At 40.5% G+C, this 17,442-nt stretch overlaps 1 protein-coding gene across 1 annotated transcript in view; it reads right to left on the bottom strand.

The window, feature by feature from the left end:
• Positions 1–17,442, bottom strand: part of grin2ca (glutamate receptor, ionotropic, N-methyl D-aspartate 2Ca) — an 84,344-nt gene that overhangs the window by 38,529 nt on the left and 28,373 nt on the right. The window contains exon 3 of the mRNA XM_041975721.1: positions 6–607. Coding sequence (XP_041831655.1) covers positions 6–607 — 602 coding nt within the window. The remainder of the gene's footprint in view (positions 1–5; positions 608–17,442) is intronic.

Genomic DNA, 17,442 nt, shown 5'->3' with positions numbered 1-17,442 from the left:
CTCACCTGAACAGAGTATCATTATTAGCTGAAGGCTTGACAGGGTTAAGACAGTCACTCTGGCCCTCAGGAACGAAGCCTCTTTGTTTCCGAAAGCTCTGTACTCCTTTCACCACAATGGCCACCCCATCTCGTACCCTCTTCCTCAGGCTCATTCGCCACCGGTCAGTGATGATGCTGATGAGCCCTACAGGAAAGCTGTCAGGTGGAGGGATATCTGGGTTTCCCACAGCCAGGCTGGGGATAATCCAGATGTAGCCCGGCCCCAAAAGTCCAGCTTCAGCTGCCATAGAAAACAGGTACTGGGCCTCTTCATGGGAGCAGTAGACCAACAGCACCTGGGCGTCGATCTGCTGGAGCAGCCTCCGTGCTCGTATATCGTTGGTGCTGTCGGCAGACATGTCAAAGGTCAGCACATCCTGCAGATCCCACATGAAGTAGCTGGTGTCGGTGAAAGACTTGATGTAATCCACGTAGGTTTCATAACCTGGGTACAGGCTGGTAATGACCACAAAGCTGTCCCAGTTGTACTCCTCCATCACCTTGAACATGCCGTTGATCTGCTGCTCGATGGAGGAGCCCAGCTGGAGGAAGTTGGAGCCCTCACCCTGAAAGAAGTGGAAAACATGACATGATCATGAAGACTCAGGCATGTTTTTAAGAAATTGTATCACAGTTTGCTTCTGATAAGAAGGAAATTAAATATATAATAAAGAAGGAGATTTCTGGGGGACCCTTGAAGTAATAAGAATAGAATAGAAATACTTTATTAATCCCTTTGGAGAGTCCTCAGGGAAATTTGGGTAAGATAAGACCACAGATACACATAATTTGTACGCTGAGAGGTGAGTTGCCCAACCAGACGTTTGTGGTGCCGCTTTGACAGAAGCTAACCAGCTCAGCTTTTTTTTTTTTTTTTTTGCTCCTCCAGGAGATGCAGACTCATTCATCACTTAAACCCACATGTCTTACGTTTGCCGTGCAAACACTCATCCATACTTGCAAATTCAGAGGAATAGCACTATCACCATGGCCAGAGTCTTCTCTGCGTTTCCTGTCTTTTCTGAAAATGCACTGACCTTGAGAGGGACAAAGAAGGCTCTTCTGTTAAGTGAATTACCAAAAGATATAGAGAGGAGAGAAACTGTACTTACAGACACTCTTGGTGGGCTGATAGGTTTTATTCTTAAAGGTTTAAGGATTTAATCAAAACTATCCTGAAGTGTTTTGAGACGAGTGTGTCTCAGGCTGCTTTTTTAAATAAGATGCAGGGACACATTGGTTTAATGTTAATATGATTTATTGTTGAACATCTTTTAAGCTGCCACCTATAACATTTTAACATCAATGAGTCACTCTGCACTTATAAATTACATTTTGTATTAAAAAAAAAAGTTTTGAACTTTTTGTTTGGAAAGAAAACTCTTTTTTTTTTACACAAAAATTCACTGGAACACATTAAAATCTTTCCTTTTTAACATGTTGAGCTCTGGAGAGTGTAGTTATAGCCGAAGTTCGTTTCAGGACTTCGAGGGACTTTGACGAGGGGGTGGGAATGTTTAGCCACATCATGATTTGATTACAATTCAGATGGCTGCAAGGTGATTATAAAACGATTAATGATGCATCTTTTTTCTCTACGTGACTACCTGACTACTACTACTTTGAGTGGAAATATTGAACAATTTCTCAAATGTGTTCTGTTGAGTTGGTTTGTGCATTTACATCTTTTACTGCACTTTCTGAGCACATGCACTAGGATTCAGGACAGAAGGGCTGCTGTGAATATAGACCATACATCCTGAGGGGGCTTGGCCTAGAGAGACTACACCCATAGAAGCTGAAGTACTTCCACACACTAGCTTTGAATGCAGAGGTCAATGCAGTTTTTCCACATAATTACTGTTTGCTGTTTGGTTTGTGACCAAAACTATTTGGCTTGGGGAAAAGATCACAATCTGGGTTCAGATACACCTTTTGACATCGCTTCCTCCCTTTTTTTCTTTAATTTTTTTCTTTAATATACATTTTTTGCCTGTGGAATAAGTTAAAAAAAACAAAGTTAACATTTTTAAATGTAAATTAAAATAAATGACTAAGACCAGCAGCTGGAACAATTATCTTATTTCAGAGATGAAATTGTTTCAGATTTACAACAGCAACATTACTGCTCTCAAAAACACTTAACTCTGTCTGTCTACTGTGGAAATGTGGCTTTGGACTATAGTGTAATCTTATATAAAAGCCCTGAGAGGCTGATAGGCTGGTGGGCCCCCGCCTGACCCTCTTTCCCTCTGGGGAGAAGCCACTCCATCCCGAACATGGATCCCTAAGAGCTCCGAAAATGAAGGGGTCAGGTGTCCTGAGACTGCATGAAGGTCTGTGATCTCATTCATTCTTTCCCCTGTTGTCCTTGAGAGAAGTTCAGCGGTCTTGTGATGTATGAGCGTCTCACAGTTTCAGACGTTAAGGCTAAATCCACCGACTCTGCGTCTCTGACTGCTCCGCGCTCACACCCATGAAAACATTTTCTTTTTCTGTTCCCTTGCTTCATTCGTCACTGCTCTTCTCTTCAGACCTGTCCCCAAACAGCTACCGAGCTCTGTAAAACATACATCTCTGATGCAGGATGCATTTTATTTATTGAATAAAGAGCTGACCAGTAATATAACAAAACTAATCTAAAAGAAGGATTACTCTTCATTTTTAATTCATTAAATCAAAACCAAAAACTCATGTATTTCCCTTAAAAGCCTCTTCTTTAATGTCGCTGATTACAATGAGCATAAATGGCATTCAGATATCAACAGCTCCAGTAGGAGTTGGTTCTGCTCAGTGTAAGAACCTGCAGCGGGCTGAGATGGATTAGGCTGCACTGGAGGCTGGCTGGGAGCATACATCCTCTCTGGTTGCAGGGATCTTATGCAGGTCAGTCACGGAGGAGCTTTGCGAGATGATATAAATCTACTCATTTTCCCCTTCGCCTCACTGTCCCTCAGCAAATCTGTTGGTGTTATTGCTTCAATATTGTACGTGCAGCAGCCTGTTCATGTATAGGCAGTGTTGGACAATCGGCTAAGGTGGCCAGGTGTCGGTGAAGGGTGTTTATGTTTATGGATTTTTATAATTTGGTCTTGGTTTCTTTATGCTGTCAGATTACAGTGCTCTGAAAACCACAAATTCAACAGCTCAATTAGCAGAGCATAGACTGATAGCCCAGTCCAAATGAGCCTGGGGCTTTACTACAGACTCGGCTGCAGCTCAAAGCCTGAAGTCACGATTGCCTTGTCAGTGTGCAGAGCATGTAAAGAGCCGGCCAAGCCGTGTGCTTGGAGGGAAGGAAATTAAGCCAGCAATCATTTACACAAAATGCAAATTTAATTCTCCTCTGGTTGTGATCGCCAAGAGGCAAATGCAGATTTAAGAGTTCAGTGGGCCTGCAATGAAAATGTTTGTATACATTACAGGAGGACAATGTTTGGAAGACTGGACTAAAAAGTGTTTCTTTCCTCTTCTCTCTCAGAGAAATCTGTTAGGTTTGCTGAACTGAAAGCTGAAACACTGGTGAAAATTTTATGATGTTATATATTGTGAGACACTTGTACATTAGCATCACTGGATGAGGTGCAACACACATTTAACCACAGAAGATATTAAATGACATTAAAATGACTCCTCCTGCGTTTTAAATTCCACAGCAATTCTACAAACTGTGTGTGGTTTTATGCTTCCTACCACTAAAGATCACCTTCAGCAGTGTCCACAGATATCTGAAGCTTGTTTGACAAATTAGATGAGGTGCAAGCTCCAGCTGGCTGGCTCTGTGGAGTTGGCTTCAATGAATAATAATAAGCATTATAACCAGAGGTGCCAAGTATAAGAGAACTTGACTGGACAGTTATTCTCGTACTTAAAACTTGTGTATTTGGCCTGTAATCAGAGAGGACCTGCTGTTTGTACACGCTTCAATTTAACAAGCTGCCTTTACTTTAAAAAAAGTTTTTTTTCCTAAAATAAAATAAAGTTGCTGGTATAATTGCACGAAAATGACAGTAATAACCATAAAAATGCAGTTTTATGTTATCAGTTGTTGATATGACTTAAAAAGTAAAGACATAAAAGTTACCAAGCAGTAACTTGAGAGTAGTCACATAATACTAATGTACTTTAATTATAATGTATTTAAAAACATTCATTTTCATCAACAGGTAAACTGTATTTTTATATCTTTCACTCATACTCTGGTGATAGCTGAATTAGTACGAGGTCAACATGTTGATCGAAACATGTTTTCCTGTTTGTTTTGTTGAGGAATATTTTTCTTGAACGTGGTGCTTTAAAGGTGGAGATCATCAAAGATGACATGAGATGCATTCTTGCTTTTTATTTCTCCTAAATGAACTAGTTTGACGTAATAAAATATAACAGTAAGAAACAAGAAATAGAAAACTAAATTTCAGATACTTCTAGATATTTTAGTTTTTATGATTGTAAAATAGCCTTTTTTAATTTTTTTACCTCCTAATTTATTCCTTAGTTTTTTATTTGTCATGTAAAATATTGATCAACTAAGTAAAAAAAATGACTTAACACTTTTTTAAAAAGTTCAAAAGTTACTAAGCTCCCAAACTAAAAGTGAAAAAAGTGATGAATTGCCTCTAATTTATTTTCTTTAACTAGAAAAGGACAGCATCGTGTACAGGTGTAGCAGTTGGTTGTCTGGTGTTAGGTTGGATTGAAAGGTCGTTGCCTCCATCTTTGTTTCCTCTTCCTTTTTTCCACTTTCCTTTTCCACTGATACTGTCCTTTTTTTTCTCTTTCCCCTCTGGTCAGGTCCAGAAAGATGACATAAATCCCATAGTACCAAATAAACAAGATAAAACAATTTATTTAAACAAATAAAGAAATAAAGAGATTATCAAGAGGAGTCTTATACCCATAAAGCTCAAGAAATAGACAGCATTGTGCATATCTCCTCCGCAAAACATCCAACACCAATTCCATGTCGTTTATGTTGATTCAACTTAATTCTTTTAATTTATTCAACTCTTTCTTCTCCAAAGCACATAGTACCAATTTAATATAAGTGTTTACTACCAACTAGAATAAAATTGAGTTATTTAAGCCAAAAAATAAAAAAAATATTTTTACAATAACTAAAAAAAAGGCAAACATTTAAACTTGAAAGACGGTAAAATGAAATCCCTGCTGGTTAATAAACTATCTCATACATATTCTGATAACTCAGACCTCTGGATACTATATTCATTCAGCACTGAATATTCCTCAGTGTTTATTATCAACGTCTATTGTCTCTAAAAAGATTACAGCTAGTTAATAAAAAGCTTGAGTGTCTGAATGCTGAGATGACGTTCACCAACTCTTATCTGTCTACAGCCGCAGAAACATCTCGCTTATCTTTAACCTCCTAAAACATTCAACACTTTGTCTCAAAGTTGAGCTGAAATCCTCAAGCTGCTGAATGTATAGAAGCATCGCTCGTTCAGTTTGAACAAATTTAGTTTGAGTTTAGGTGATTTCTTTTGGAAAAGGAAGTGGAAATGTGTGTTTTCAGTGAGGGAAATAAGCACTGAAGATCTGGAACAATATGTCATGTATGGGTCTTCTGATCACGTGACTTATCTGCAGCTCTGTCTCTCTATGAAGAAGGGCTTCTGGCCACAGCTCTTTGCTGCGACATATGTCTGCCTCCGCCACGCAGCAGGACGTGCCCTGGCAATGGCTTCCTGTGCTGCTGACGTCACACCGATCCTGCACAGTGACCAGGGACACACACAACTTCCTGGAGGTTTGCCACTACTAATAAAATACAGACTGTAAACTGTATAGATTCAAATAGATGGAGCTGCTTGCAGTCTTTTTTTCTTGTTTCTTTATTACATTATGATAAAGGAGCCTGTTAGAACATATTTATAGTGATCAATATTTAGATTAAGTTATCATTTTTGTGATACTTTCAGAAACTTGACATATGTAAGTATTTTTCAAACTCAGTATTTGAAGTTTTTTGCCTTCGTGCATGACTGGGTTTTAACCGCATTTTCTTGATTGAACAAAGAATTACGTCAGGAGATTGGCAAAGAACATAATCTATTGTCATGAGGGCAGAAAAAAACATGCTTTTGTCCATAGTAGAGCTGGGTGATATGGCCTACGTTATTTCTTTCCATTTTGAGCTATTTTCAGCGTACGGGACTGATTTAACAAACGATGGTGGCGGAGTAATTCCTTTGCGTCTGTTTTTTTTTTTTTTTTTTTCTTCTGTGCTGATGGAGATGTAGCCATGCAGTTTGAGACATTCTTTGTGTAGTAGAGGATGGCATTTCAAGTAGCAAAAAACATTTGTGGTACTCCTTTTGTAGTAGTTTTGCAACATATTTAGCAGAAAACCACAAAAATGTTCCTTCCTCTCTGATTGATTATTGTAATCGTATCTGAACACATGCATTTTTGTCCTTTCTCAATAAACTTAGATTTGGCATATCATTAGGGGAGTGGTAGCCTAGTGGTTACAGAGGTGGGCTTGGATCTAGAGGAGTGCCAACAGAGGTAAACCAATGTAGGTCCCTTGAGCAAGACCTTTGATCCCCAGCTGCTCCCCAGACACAGAAACACCACCACAGCCCACTGTTCTCTAGTGCAGTGGTTCCCAACCTGGGGTCCGGGACCCCCCCCAGGAAAGACCCCCAAAGAACACAGAAGGTCCCTGAGGCTTTGAACATTAGAGCCATTGGTACAGTCAGTTAGGTGAGTTTACTGCTTGAGTTTCTGTCTTGGTTTCGGGTTATTGTTTACATTGCTGGTGTGGGGCTCTGTCGTTAGCACCTTCTCTCTTCAACCAGTTGAGGCCGTGACGCGGGTCACACCCACTGTGTACTGCTCAGGGCAAAGCAGATAGAGGCGGTGATTTTGAGGAAAATCCCGTATAAAAGAGAGAATTTGTTTAACTTCAGCAGAACAAGCACTGATTTCAGTCAGGGTTGGTACAGTCAGTTAGGTGAGTTTACTGCTTGAGTTTCTGTCTTGGTTTCGGGTTATTGTTTACATTGCTGGTGTGGGGCTCTGTCGTTAGCACCTTCTCTCTTCAACCAGTTGAGGCCGTGACGCGGGTCACACCCACTGTGTACTGCTCAGGGCAAAGCAGATAGAGGCGGTGATTTTGAGGAAAATCCCGTATAAAAGAGAGAATTTGTTTAACTTCAGCAGAACAAGCACTGATTTCAGTCAGGGTTGGTACAGTCAGTTAGGTGAGTTTACTGCTTGAGTTTCTGTCTTGGTTTCGGGTTATTGTTTACATTGCTGGTGTGGGGCTCTGTCGTTAGCACCTTCTCTCTTCAACCAGTTGAGGCCGTGACGCGGGTCACACCCACTGTGTACTGCTCAGGGCAAAGCAGATAGAGGCGGTTTCAGCCGGTTGCAGTCAAGCAAAGTGTGCTCAGCTGTGTCAGCTCCAGGTACTTTTCCACACATGGTGCGCTGAAGCGTCAGCGAGGCGTCAGCCTTTGTGTCAGCCCACGTCGGGTTAAGACCACAAAGGGTAAAGACCTGCGAGTCTACCTGCGCGAGTCCACCGAGCAAAGGCACGAGCTTAAACCTCCTCACAACTATATTAACGCACAATGTGCTTCAAACCCATCCCTGTCAGATATGGGTACAGACCAAGACGTGTCACCCATAGACACTGCAATCCGCAAAACCTGTCCTTTCCAATGGCATGCACATCAGTCACACCCTCTGTTACCTTTGGTCTCTGGAACTGTCAGTCCGCAGTTAACAAAACAGAATTTATCAGTTCATTGATAAATCTCTCTGACATTCAGGTCCTAGCCCTGACTGAAACCTGGATCCGTCCAGAAAACACAGCTACACCAGCTGCCCTTTCTGTCAATGCAGAATTTAGCCAAACACCTCGCTCAGCTGGACGAGGAGGTGGAAGGGGCATTCTTATTTCTAAAAAGTGGAACTTAACTTCTGTCCGTCCTATGGCTAACTGCTCATCACTTGAGTATCACTCAGTAAAGGTCTCTACACCCATCACTGCATACATTCTGGTCATTTACCGCCCTCCGGGTGGCAGTATAGCTGAGTTTGTCTCTGAAATGGACATGATTCTCTCTGACATTCCTGATGATGGCACACCACTAATTGTCATGGGAGACATGAACATTCACATTGACAAACCACAGGCAACTGACTTTCTGGCTCTTATCTACTCTTTCAATCTCAAACTGGTACAGACTCCTCCAACACACAAAGCTGGCAATACTCTTGACTTGGTGCTGACCAGAAACTGCTCCACAGCCGACCTGTCTGTCACCCCGCTGCACCTCTCTGACCACTTCCTGGTTAAATTCTCTGTCTTCCTTCCTCATGTCAATCAAGCGGCTCCAAAAATGGTGTCCTACCGCAGAAACTTGAGATCCCTCAGACCTACACAGCTGTCTGATGAGGTTTACTCTACCCTCCCTTCCCACTCAGACTTCTCCTTACTGTCTGTGAATGAGGCTACAGAAACACTCTGCTCCTCTCTCGCCTCCTCTCTGGACAAACTCTGTCCTCTGGTGTCAAAACCAGCCAGACAAAACCCTCCCAGTCCATGGCTCACAGAGGCTCTAAGGGATCACAGAGCCGGACTCAGGGCGGCTGAAAGAAAGTGGCGCAAATCAAAAGAGCACACTGACTTGTCTGAGTACCAGCAAAAACTCGTAACTTTCACATCCAGCCTAAAGGCGGCCAAGATAGCCTTTTATCAGAACAAGATCCGCAATGCTCCCAACTCACGACAACTGTTCATGGCGTTTAACTCTCTTCTATCTCCACCACCTGCTCAGCCTCCCACTGTGCTGACTGCAGAAATGTTTGCTTCCTACTTCACTGAAAAGGTTGCCACCATCAGTAACCAATTCACTGAGCCTGACCAACTCAGCCTTACCAAACCAGCTACTGGTGCCTCACTATGCTCCTTCCGCTCTCTAAATGAGGACGAAGTCTCTAAACTTCTAGTCAGCTCAAAACCCACAACCTGTCCTCTTGATCCTGTTCCCTCTGACATCCTGCAAAGCATTTTACCTACAGTCAAATCTGCAGTAACTCATATTATCAACTTCTCTCTTAAATCTGGTGTCTTTCCTTCTGCCTTCAAGCAAGCTCGGGTTACCCCACTGCTGAAGAAACCCACACTCAACCCAGCCCAGGTTGAAAACTACCGGCCGGTCTCACTGCTTCCATTCATGTCTAAATTACTAGAGCGTGCCGTCTTCAGTCAGGTCTCACAGTTCCTCCAAGACAGCAACCTGTTAGATCCATATCAATCTGGATATAGGCAAGGTCACTCTACTGAAACTGCTCTCCTGTCAGTTACTGATTCCCTACGGCTTGCCAGATCCACTGGTCAATCCTCAGTCCTTATACTGCTGGACCTGTCGGCTGCCTTTGACACTGTCAACCATCATATACTGTTCTCCAAACTCTTAGAGCTTGGCATCTCAGGATCCGTCCTCTCGTGGTTTACATCCTACCTCACAGGGAGATCATTCAAAGTATCTTGGCGAGGGGGCGTGTCCAGATCACATGGGCTGACAACAGGGGTGCCTCAGGGCTCGGTGCTCGGCCCTCTTCTCTTTTCCCTATACACCTCCTCACTCGGTGCAGTCATTAGCTCTCATGGTTTCTCCTACCACTGCTATGCAGATGACACTCAGCTTTTCCTTTCTTTCCCACCTGATGACACAACCGTCTCAATGCGAATATCAGCATGCCTTGCTGATATCTCTGCATGGATGAAGGACCGCCACCTTCAGCTAAATCTGTCCAAGACTGAGCTTATTGTCTTCCCAGCCAGTCCTTCTTTACCACCACAGATAAGTGTGCAGCTAGACTCAATCACACTAGTCCCTACATCTTTTACCAGGAATCTTGGTGTCATGGTAGACAACCAGCTGACCTTTAAGGATCATGTTGCCTCGGTTTCCCGGTCTTGCCGATTTGCTCTCTACAACATCAGAAGGATCAGACCCTACCTGACTGAACACACGACCCAGCTCCTGGTCCAGGCTCTGGTCATTTCACGCATTGACTACTGCAACTCCTTACTGGCTGGCCTGCCTGCATGCTCAGTTAAACCTCTGCAGATGATTCAGAACGCAGCAGCACGTCTGGTCTTCAACCAGCCCAAAAGAGCTCATGTCACTCCACTGCTAATTGCTCTTCACTGGCTTCCAGTTGCAGCACGCATCAAATTCAAAGCTCTGCTTCTGGCTTACAAAACAATAACCCAAACGGCTCCGGGCTACCTTCACTCCTTAATCCAGAGCTACACTCCCTCTCGAAACTTACGCTCTACCAGCGAAAGACGCCTAGTGCTCCCACCACAACGTGGCGCAAAATCAGTAGCTAGACTCTTCTCCTCTGTTGTTCCCCGGTGGTGGAACGATCTACCAAACTCCGTCCGATCCGCAGAGTCCGTATCCACTTTTAAGACCAAGCTAAAGACTCAGTTGTTTAAGGAGCATTTCCACATTTAGCTTAACTAAATGAGTCAGAAAGATTTGTCCAGCTTTTTGGCTCAACCAAGTACTGAAGAAGCTGTGTGCACTTATGCCCAAGATGATATTGTGTGATGAAATCATGCACTTATGCCCAAGTTGATATTATGTGATGAAATCATGCACTTATGACCTAGTTGATATTGTGTGATGAAATCGTGATCCTGTATTAAAAAAGAAAAAAAAAAAAAAAAAAAAAAACAATTATATGCACTGCACTAGCACTACATGACAGCACCTGGGTCCAACTGGACTCAAAAGCGGTCTGACTATCACTTAATTATGACGTCCCATCTTGTTTGAATTCATGCTTGTGTTGTTCTTCCTCTCAAATGTAAGTCTCTTTGGATAAAAGCGTCTGCTAAATGACTGTAGAATAGAATAGAATAGAATTGTAATTAATGTCCACAAAAAAAGTAAGGCTGTATGTTGTTCATTTAACTTTAGCTTTATCAAAGGACAGGACTCAACCAGAATACATTATATATGATGAGAATCTCACTTTTGAAAGCCTAAAACTAGCATGGTTCCAGCACAGGGTGGAACAAGGGGTCCATGGCATTTTAGTATATGCATGAAAGGGGTCCCCCGAGGAAAAAAAAGGTAGGGAACCACTGCTCTAGTGTATCTAGAGACAAAGCCAGATTTCTCAATCAAGCATCATCAACTAAAATGATAAAAAAAACTATCATTAAGATCATGCCTAAATACGCTCTGTAAACAAATGCAGGCTCATGCACTCGCTGCTGCATCTTGTATGACTGTAAGATGGCCTTCCCTGAACTAGAGAACAAAGTTGCACTTATTGATGCTTATTGCAGAGGCAATAAAAGTAGGAAAATGACCTACTTTAATGTCTTTTAAATGCTCCTCACTCAGTTGGGGAAAATTCCTTGAACTGGAAATGAGCTTCAAACGCTTTACAACTGGAATTTTTTTTCCTCTGTGTTGTTTTTATTATAATAACATTTAAAATAGTCTTTTTAATGGCAAATGTTTTTGTACCATGTTGACCAGGACTCGGTGAATGGAAAGGTCGTGTAAAAATGATGACATAAGATCACATTTGTGTAATTAATATGAAGCTACACTGTATAAACATCCTTTGACTCACTGTCAACGCCTGCCCGCTGGCTGCTTTATATGCCTGATCTGAACTTTGTCTTCCTCAGTCGACACGACTTACCCAATATACTGCTTTTAAAATCCAGGACGTGGAGACAAGTGAGTTCAAACAGCAGAGAAGGCAGACGGAGACAAAAGGAGCTGCTCTAGTTTTTGAGAAGAGCCTTAGGCTCTTGTTCTTACAAAGACAATCAGGGTTTTGTTCGTGTCTGGCTTAGATTTTGTTCACTTATGGAGGATGTGATCTGTCTCACAAGAAAGGATGCCTCATAGGATGCTTTGAATTTCAGGTCATGACATTGAACTCAATGCATAATAATAAGAGGAAGCGATTCCACTACACCTGTTCATCAATTATAAAACTACAATAACTCCTGCTTCTGTTTATTACTTTAGAAGTGGAGTGAGTGTATTTTTTGAGAAAATATAGATTTTTATGACCAGAAAACCAGTTTAAGCATCCCCACCTGTTTAAATGTGCCAGAGTTTGTGTCAAAGAAGAAGGTTTAAAGACACTAAACCCTATTATCTGAACCAAATGCTCAGTTTCCTGAATCCACAGGTTGAATCAGTCACTCATTTGACAAAACCATAATTTATGTAATTAATTGCGTTAAAAGTTTTAACACAATTAATGCATGGGCGGCATGACAGGCCCCATACATCTGGAAAAGACACTGCACTGTACAGAAAATGCGTTTTTTATCCATCTCATCAGTTTTATCAGTTTCTCCAACACTGTTGGCTGTTTAACTTCAGTCGTCAGTTCTGGTGGTTTTATGATAGAACTTATCACCATGGAGACGGTTGGTGAGATGATGATATATGAGGTGTGTCCCACTTCAGGGTCTGCACACTTAGAAGTGCGGATTTGTCGGCTACATAAGTAATCGTGGTGCGCCAAGCATTGTCCCAATTTGAAGGAGCCTCTAAATCCACCCTACAAATCCGCACTGCGTTTGGCCTCTAACGAAGGCGGCTGGTGATGCATCCTTCATGGACTCTTTTCTCCCAGAATTCATTGCACACAAGATGGTGACAATCAGCAACTGAGCTCAGAAGAGTACGCTTTTTTTTTCTTCTTTTTTTAAACTACACTTAAGTAGAAATGTGACAAAATCAAGAACATTATAAACATGTTTGTGAAATGGTGACATTAAAATTCTGTAATATTTGATATTTGTGGATTTTTGAGGGGATAATGAAGTGTCTACTGGCTGGAAAACAGCAGAGCCTCACAGTTATTTTTTACAGCGCTTTTTTTTTTTTTGTAAGGTGTGATTAATCTGATTAATAATTTTAATAATTTGACAGTTCTAGTATATATATATATATATATATATATATGTATATATATATATATATATATATGTGTATATATCTTGTTCATCTTAAACCAACATGTAGCATTTGGCCTGAATAAACATTTAAAGATCAGTTGTTCTAGTTCAGCCATTTTGGCTTAATACTATATGACCATTTTAGCATCTATTTTCTTTGATAAAACTAAAAGAGATAATATGTGTGCTCTGATGCTAATCAAGAACGTGAGATGCCCCATGGACAGAAATCGGTTTATCACCTAATTTTATGCTGTCACTTTTGGAGAGATCAAACTGTGATTTCAGTGATGTGTTTAGCTCCATCGCCTGTGGATGTACCCCTGACAGAGACTCATAAATCAATCAACAGGCAGCTTCCCTGATTATGAGGAGAGTCCGGTAAAAAACAGATTTGTGTGGTACGCTGAAGAGTAAAACTTTTCATACATCTCAATTTTGTATTAGATTCTGCAGTAAATCTGTTGCTATTTATATCCAATAAGCAGGTTTTACCATTTCATGTCTGATGTCAAAACTGAATATTACTGTCATAAAATCATGAATAAAGTGAATATTGTGTGGATCTTGATGGTTGTTTGGCAGTCCCTGAAGTTGGTCAGTCAGTACTGTACATTAGGTCTTGTAACTGATATCTCCATATTTATAGGCTTTATCATGATACACATTATATATCTTTGTTTTGAAATGTCCTCTAAAACAGTGTGTAAATGTTAAAATCAACATTATCCTGCATAAAAAGATGGTAGTAGGATTTATGTAAACCCTGTTCAAAGGAAAAAATCACAATGCAGTTATTACTGGTGCTGTTTTTTAAAAATTTCAATTCGGCATTATCTCGACATGGACATGTAGGTGCTTTGTCACAGCAGTGAACCGAATCCAACAAAGAAAAACACTTTATTTCCTTAAGGTTGGTTCACACATAAGGATTTTTAAAAATCAATCAGGCATTTAACAGTGTTAATCATACTGTGTGTGGTGTGCGGCAATAATTCAGCACAGAACAACAAACATAACGTTGCTGTCCCTCAACCGATCTAGTGTCTAGTCTTCCTGGCCGCACACCTCGCAAAATCAAACGTAATCTAAAACAAATGAAAAAGAAGAAACATAGCAACAACTGGAAAAACGAAGAAGAAGAAACATAGCAACAACTGGAAAAACGAAGAAGAAGAAACATAGCAACAACCGGAAAAACGAAGAAGAAGAAACATAGCAACAACCGGAAAAACGAAGAAGAAGAAACATAGCAACAACTGGAAAAACGAAGAAGAAGAAACATAGCAACAACCGGAAAAACGAAGAAGAAGAAACATAGCAACAACTGGAAAAACGAAGAAGAAGAAACATAGCAACAACCGGAAAAACAAAGAAGAAACATAGCAACAACTGGAAAAACGAAGAAGAAGAAACATAGCAACAACCGGAAAAACGAAGAAGAAGAAACATAGCAACAACCGGAAAAACGAAGAAGAAGAAACATAGCAACAAACGGAAAAACAAAGAAGAAACATAGCAACAACCGGAAAACACAAAACCCACCGTGGAAGAGGATATATTCAGGACGAGGGAATGATGGTGGTTTTGGGACTGTTGTTAACAGAAAAATCCAGGACTGAAAAAAGCAACAGACTGGAGACGGCGTGAACAAGGACTTTATATCTTTCCTTGCTCCCCAGTCAGCTCGCTCTCTGATTGGCTACAGTCTTTTCCACGTCACAATCCAGAGAGTCGCAACTCAGGAGTTGTCGGCTTTCCTCACTCGTGAAGATTTTTGGTCGTAAATATTAAACATGTTCAATACTTCTGATTGTCGGCCATGACTCGTTTTAGAGCCGATTGTCGGGACAAATTCGCTCTGAACAGACCACAGATCAAATGATAATTTTATAGGAAAACAGATAACCGCCCCAGATAATCGAGCGGTTGCCATCTTTGGTCGGGAAGGGGCAAAATCGGGAACAAAAAAAACAGCCCTTTAATCTTTATGTGTGCACCTAGCTTAAGCCACTTTTGCCCATTCCCAACCAAACCAGCTGTTTTTATCCTGTGCTGGTGTGGAATCAGAGGAGACATGAGCTGCTGTGTAGCGTGGCATTTAAAATACCTGTCTGATACTTCCCTTACACCATCTCCACAGTTTACCATGAGTAACAGAGTTATACCTGATGTAAATGTATCTGCCCGTCCTGCAGTAAAATACAGGCTTTTTTTCAAGCTGAAATGCTGCTCAGTCTGAATCTAAGCTGTAGTGTGGTGGAGACTAGGCTGCTTTAGGACACAGGGTTTTAAGAAGTTATCACATTTTTCTGTGGTGCTTGTCAGTCAGAGGGCTGGGACCTCAGTGGGTTGGAGAAGATTACGACTGGTTTCCAACAGGGACCATCCATATTAATAATGCATGCCCTTAGTGTTCTGAAAGGCAGCTTTAAAGCCTTCACAAAGCAACACATATTATAATGTCAACTTCTTTCACTGGCTAACTGCAGACGAAGATGAGTTATTTATTTTGAAATTTGCCAGCATATTTCTTACACTGTGTTTATTATTCAATTTGTTAATATGGATTTGCTTGCTTTGTCCTGAAGTTAGATTTGTTAGTGTGCAGTTTAGCAGCAGGAGGCGTTAACAACTGACTTATGTCTTGTTCATTACCCTGGAGAAACATTGCTGATGGCAAGATCACGCCGCATCTTCTCTAAAATGGCTGCAGCTGACAGGGGAGATATCTACCTAATGAAAATTGCCTTGATCTTACTGGTGTGTCATTGTTACTCACAAAGTAGAAAATGCCTCAAGACTTGATGCTGAAAGATGTTAGACTATAAAGGTTAATTTAATTCTAATCCATTATACATAGATTTAATTGGAGTTTTTGCCATGTCTGATCCTTTTTTGACATTATTACGTTGGATTAACAAAAACTATTTAGTTTGTTTTTTTAGGATTCTTTGTTGTGCTCTTTAGGCTTTTCTTCAAATCTCTTATCTGAATTTTCTGCACTTAAAGGTTCATTTCAGCAGTTTTTCCATAAAACATTTGTTCCTTTAGCTGCTGGTTATGATCTGGAGCAGTGTTTTAAAGACAAATTTATTTGTAAGGCACATTTTATATACAATACGATTCAAAGTGTTTTACATAAAACATTACAGCAGGGTTCAGAAAGCAATACATACATAAAGTACAAAAAAACAATCTGATGTGAACTCGATCAAGCATTTTAATAAGTGTACGCATTGATATATTTATATATATATATATATATTTAGATAGTAGAAAAGTTTATCTGAAACCTGAATTATATTATTTCAAACTGCTCCACTAAACAGTGTTTATTCACATCATCAGGACATGTCAGAAATTTACATTTTTCTGTCCTCTGTGTTTTTTGTTATTAATGAAAAATAACTAGTGATGAGGTTTAGAGATCCAACTTGACAACTTGAGAATTATCCTCATCCCAAATAACACCTGGAAGGGTCGCTACATATGTTTTTTTATTTTTTAAAGAGTCGCTCTAAGGGTCTGAATACCTGCTGAATACAAGTTGTTTCTAACTCACTGTTGCTAAGTTGGCAACAGTTGGTTTGAAGTCAACATAAAGCCCAGCCCTACTCATCACTGCTTTTCTCTACCTTTATTTATTTATTTATTTTGTGTTTACTTACTCAGCAGAGTTCACCTGTGCTGCATGGGTTGAGGCGCAGTTAAATTACTTCATCACGCCGGAAATATATGATTGTGTGACATCATGATACAACATTTTCTGCCAATGTTAAAACAGCTATACGATCAATACGATATCCTACCTGTGACATGATTCAACAGTGCTGATATTAAGATGGCATCCCCGTTTTCATTATGTATGAAACTCACTGTCTAAACAAACTAGTTATAATGTAGGAAACACAATTTCACCCTTGAGTGTCTGCATGTCAACACAAGGATGAGGATGCATTACTTTCCTGCATGTTGTTTCCCCGTCTTTCCTTTGAGTGTTTATCTAGGTGTCTGTCTGACCCTTAAAAGCGATAAACCTGGGGGAAAACACTAAAAATGCGATGGTTGTTAAAGATCCAGACGTGTGGATTAATTGTTAAAAACAGATTAACTATTGTTCCTCAGACTACTTTAAATAATAGATTTTTTATGATCTGATTTATGCAGTCATGGTGCTGTTGATTCCTTAATTTGTTGTTTGGGTGGGCCTGTCACACTTAATATTCATGAATACTTTGACATAATTGTGATCACGTCTGCATAATCATCACAGTCACCTTATTACACTTGTGTGGGGAGAGGAAAGTGGGGGAAATGAACATCAGCGTAATATTACCACATTTTTTGTTTGACAAAGCTGACTGAGTGTTTGCGCCTTTGGATGTGTTTTTATCTTTGTGCAGTTTTTAT

This window comes from Melanotaenia boesemani, chromosome 2 (genome assembly GCF_017639745.1).
Source record: "Melanotaenia boesemani isolate fMelBoe1 chromosome 2, fMelBoe1.pri, whole genome shotgun sequence".
Classification (NCBI taxonomy): domain Eukaryota; kingdom Metazoa; phylum Chordata; class Actinopteri; order Atheriniformes; family Melanotaeniidae; genus Melanotaenia; species Melanotaenia boesemani.
The sequence above is the reverse complement of the archived record's forward strand: the minus strand, read 5'-3'. Positions and strand labels throughout refer to the sequence as shown.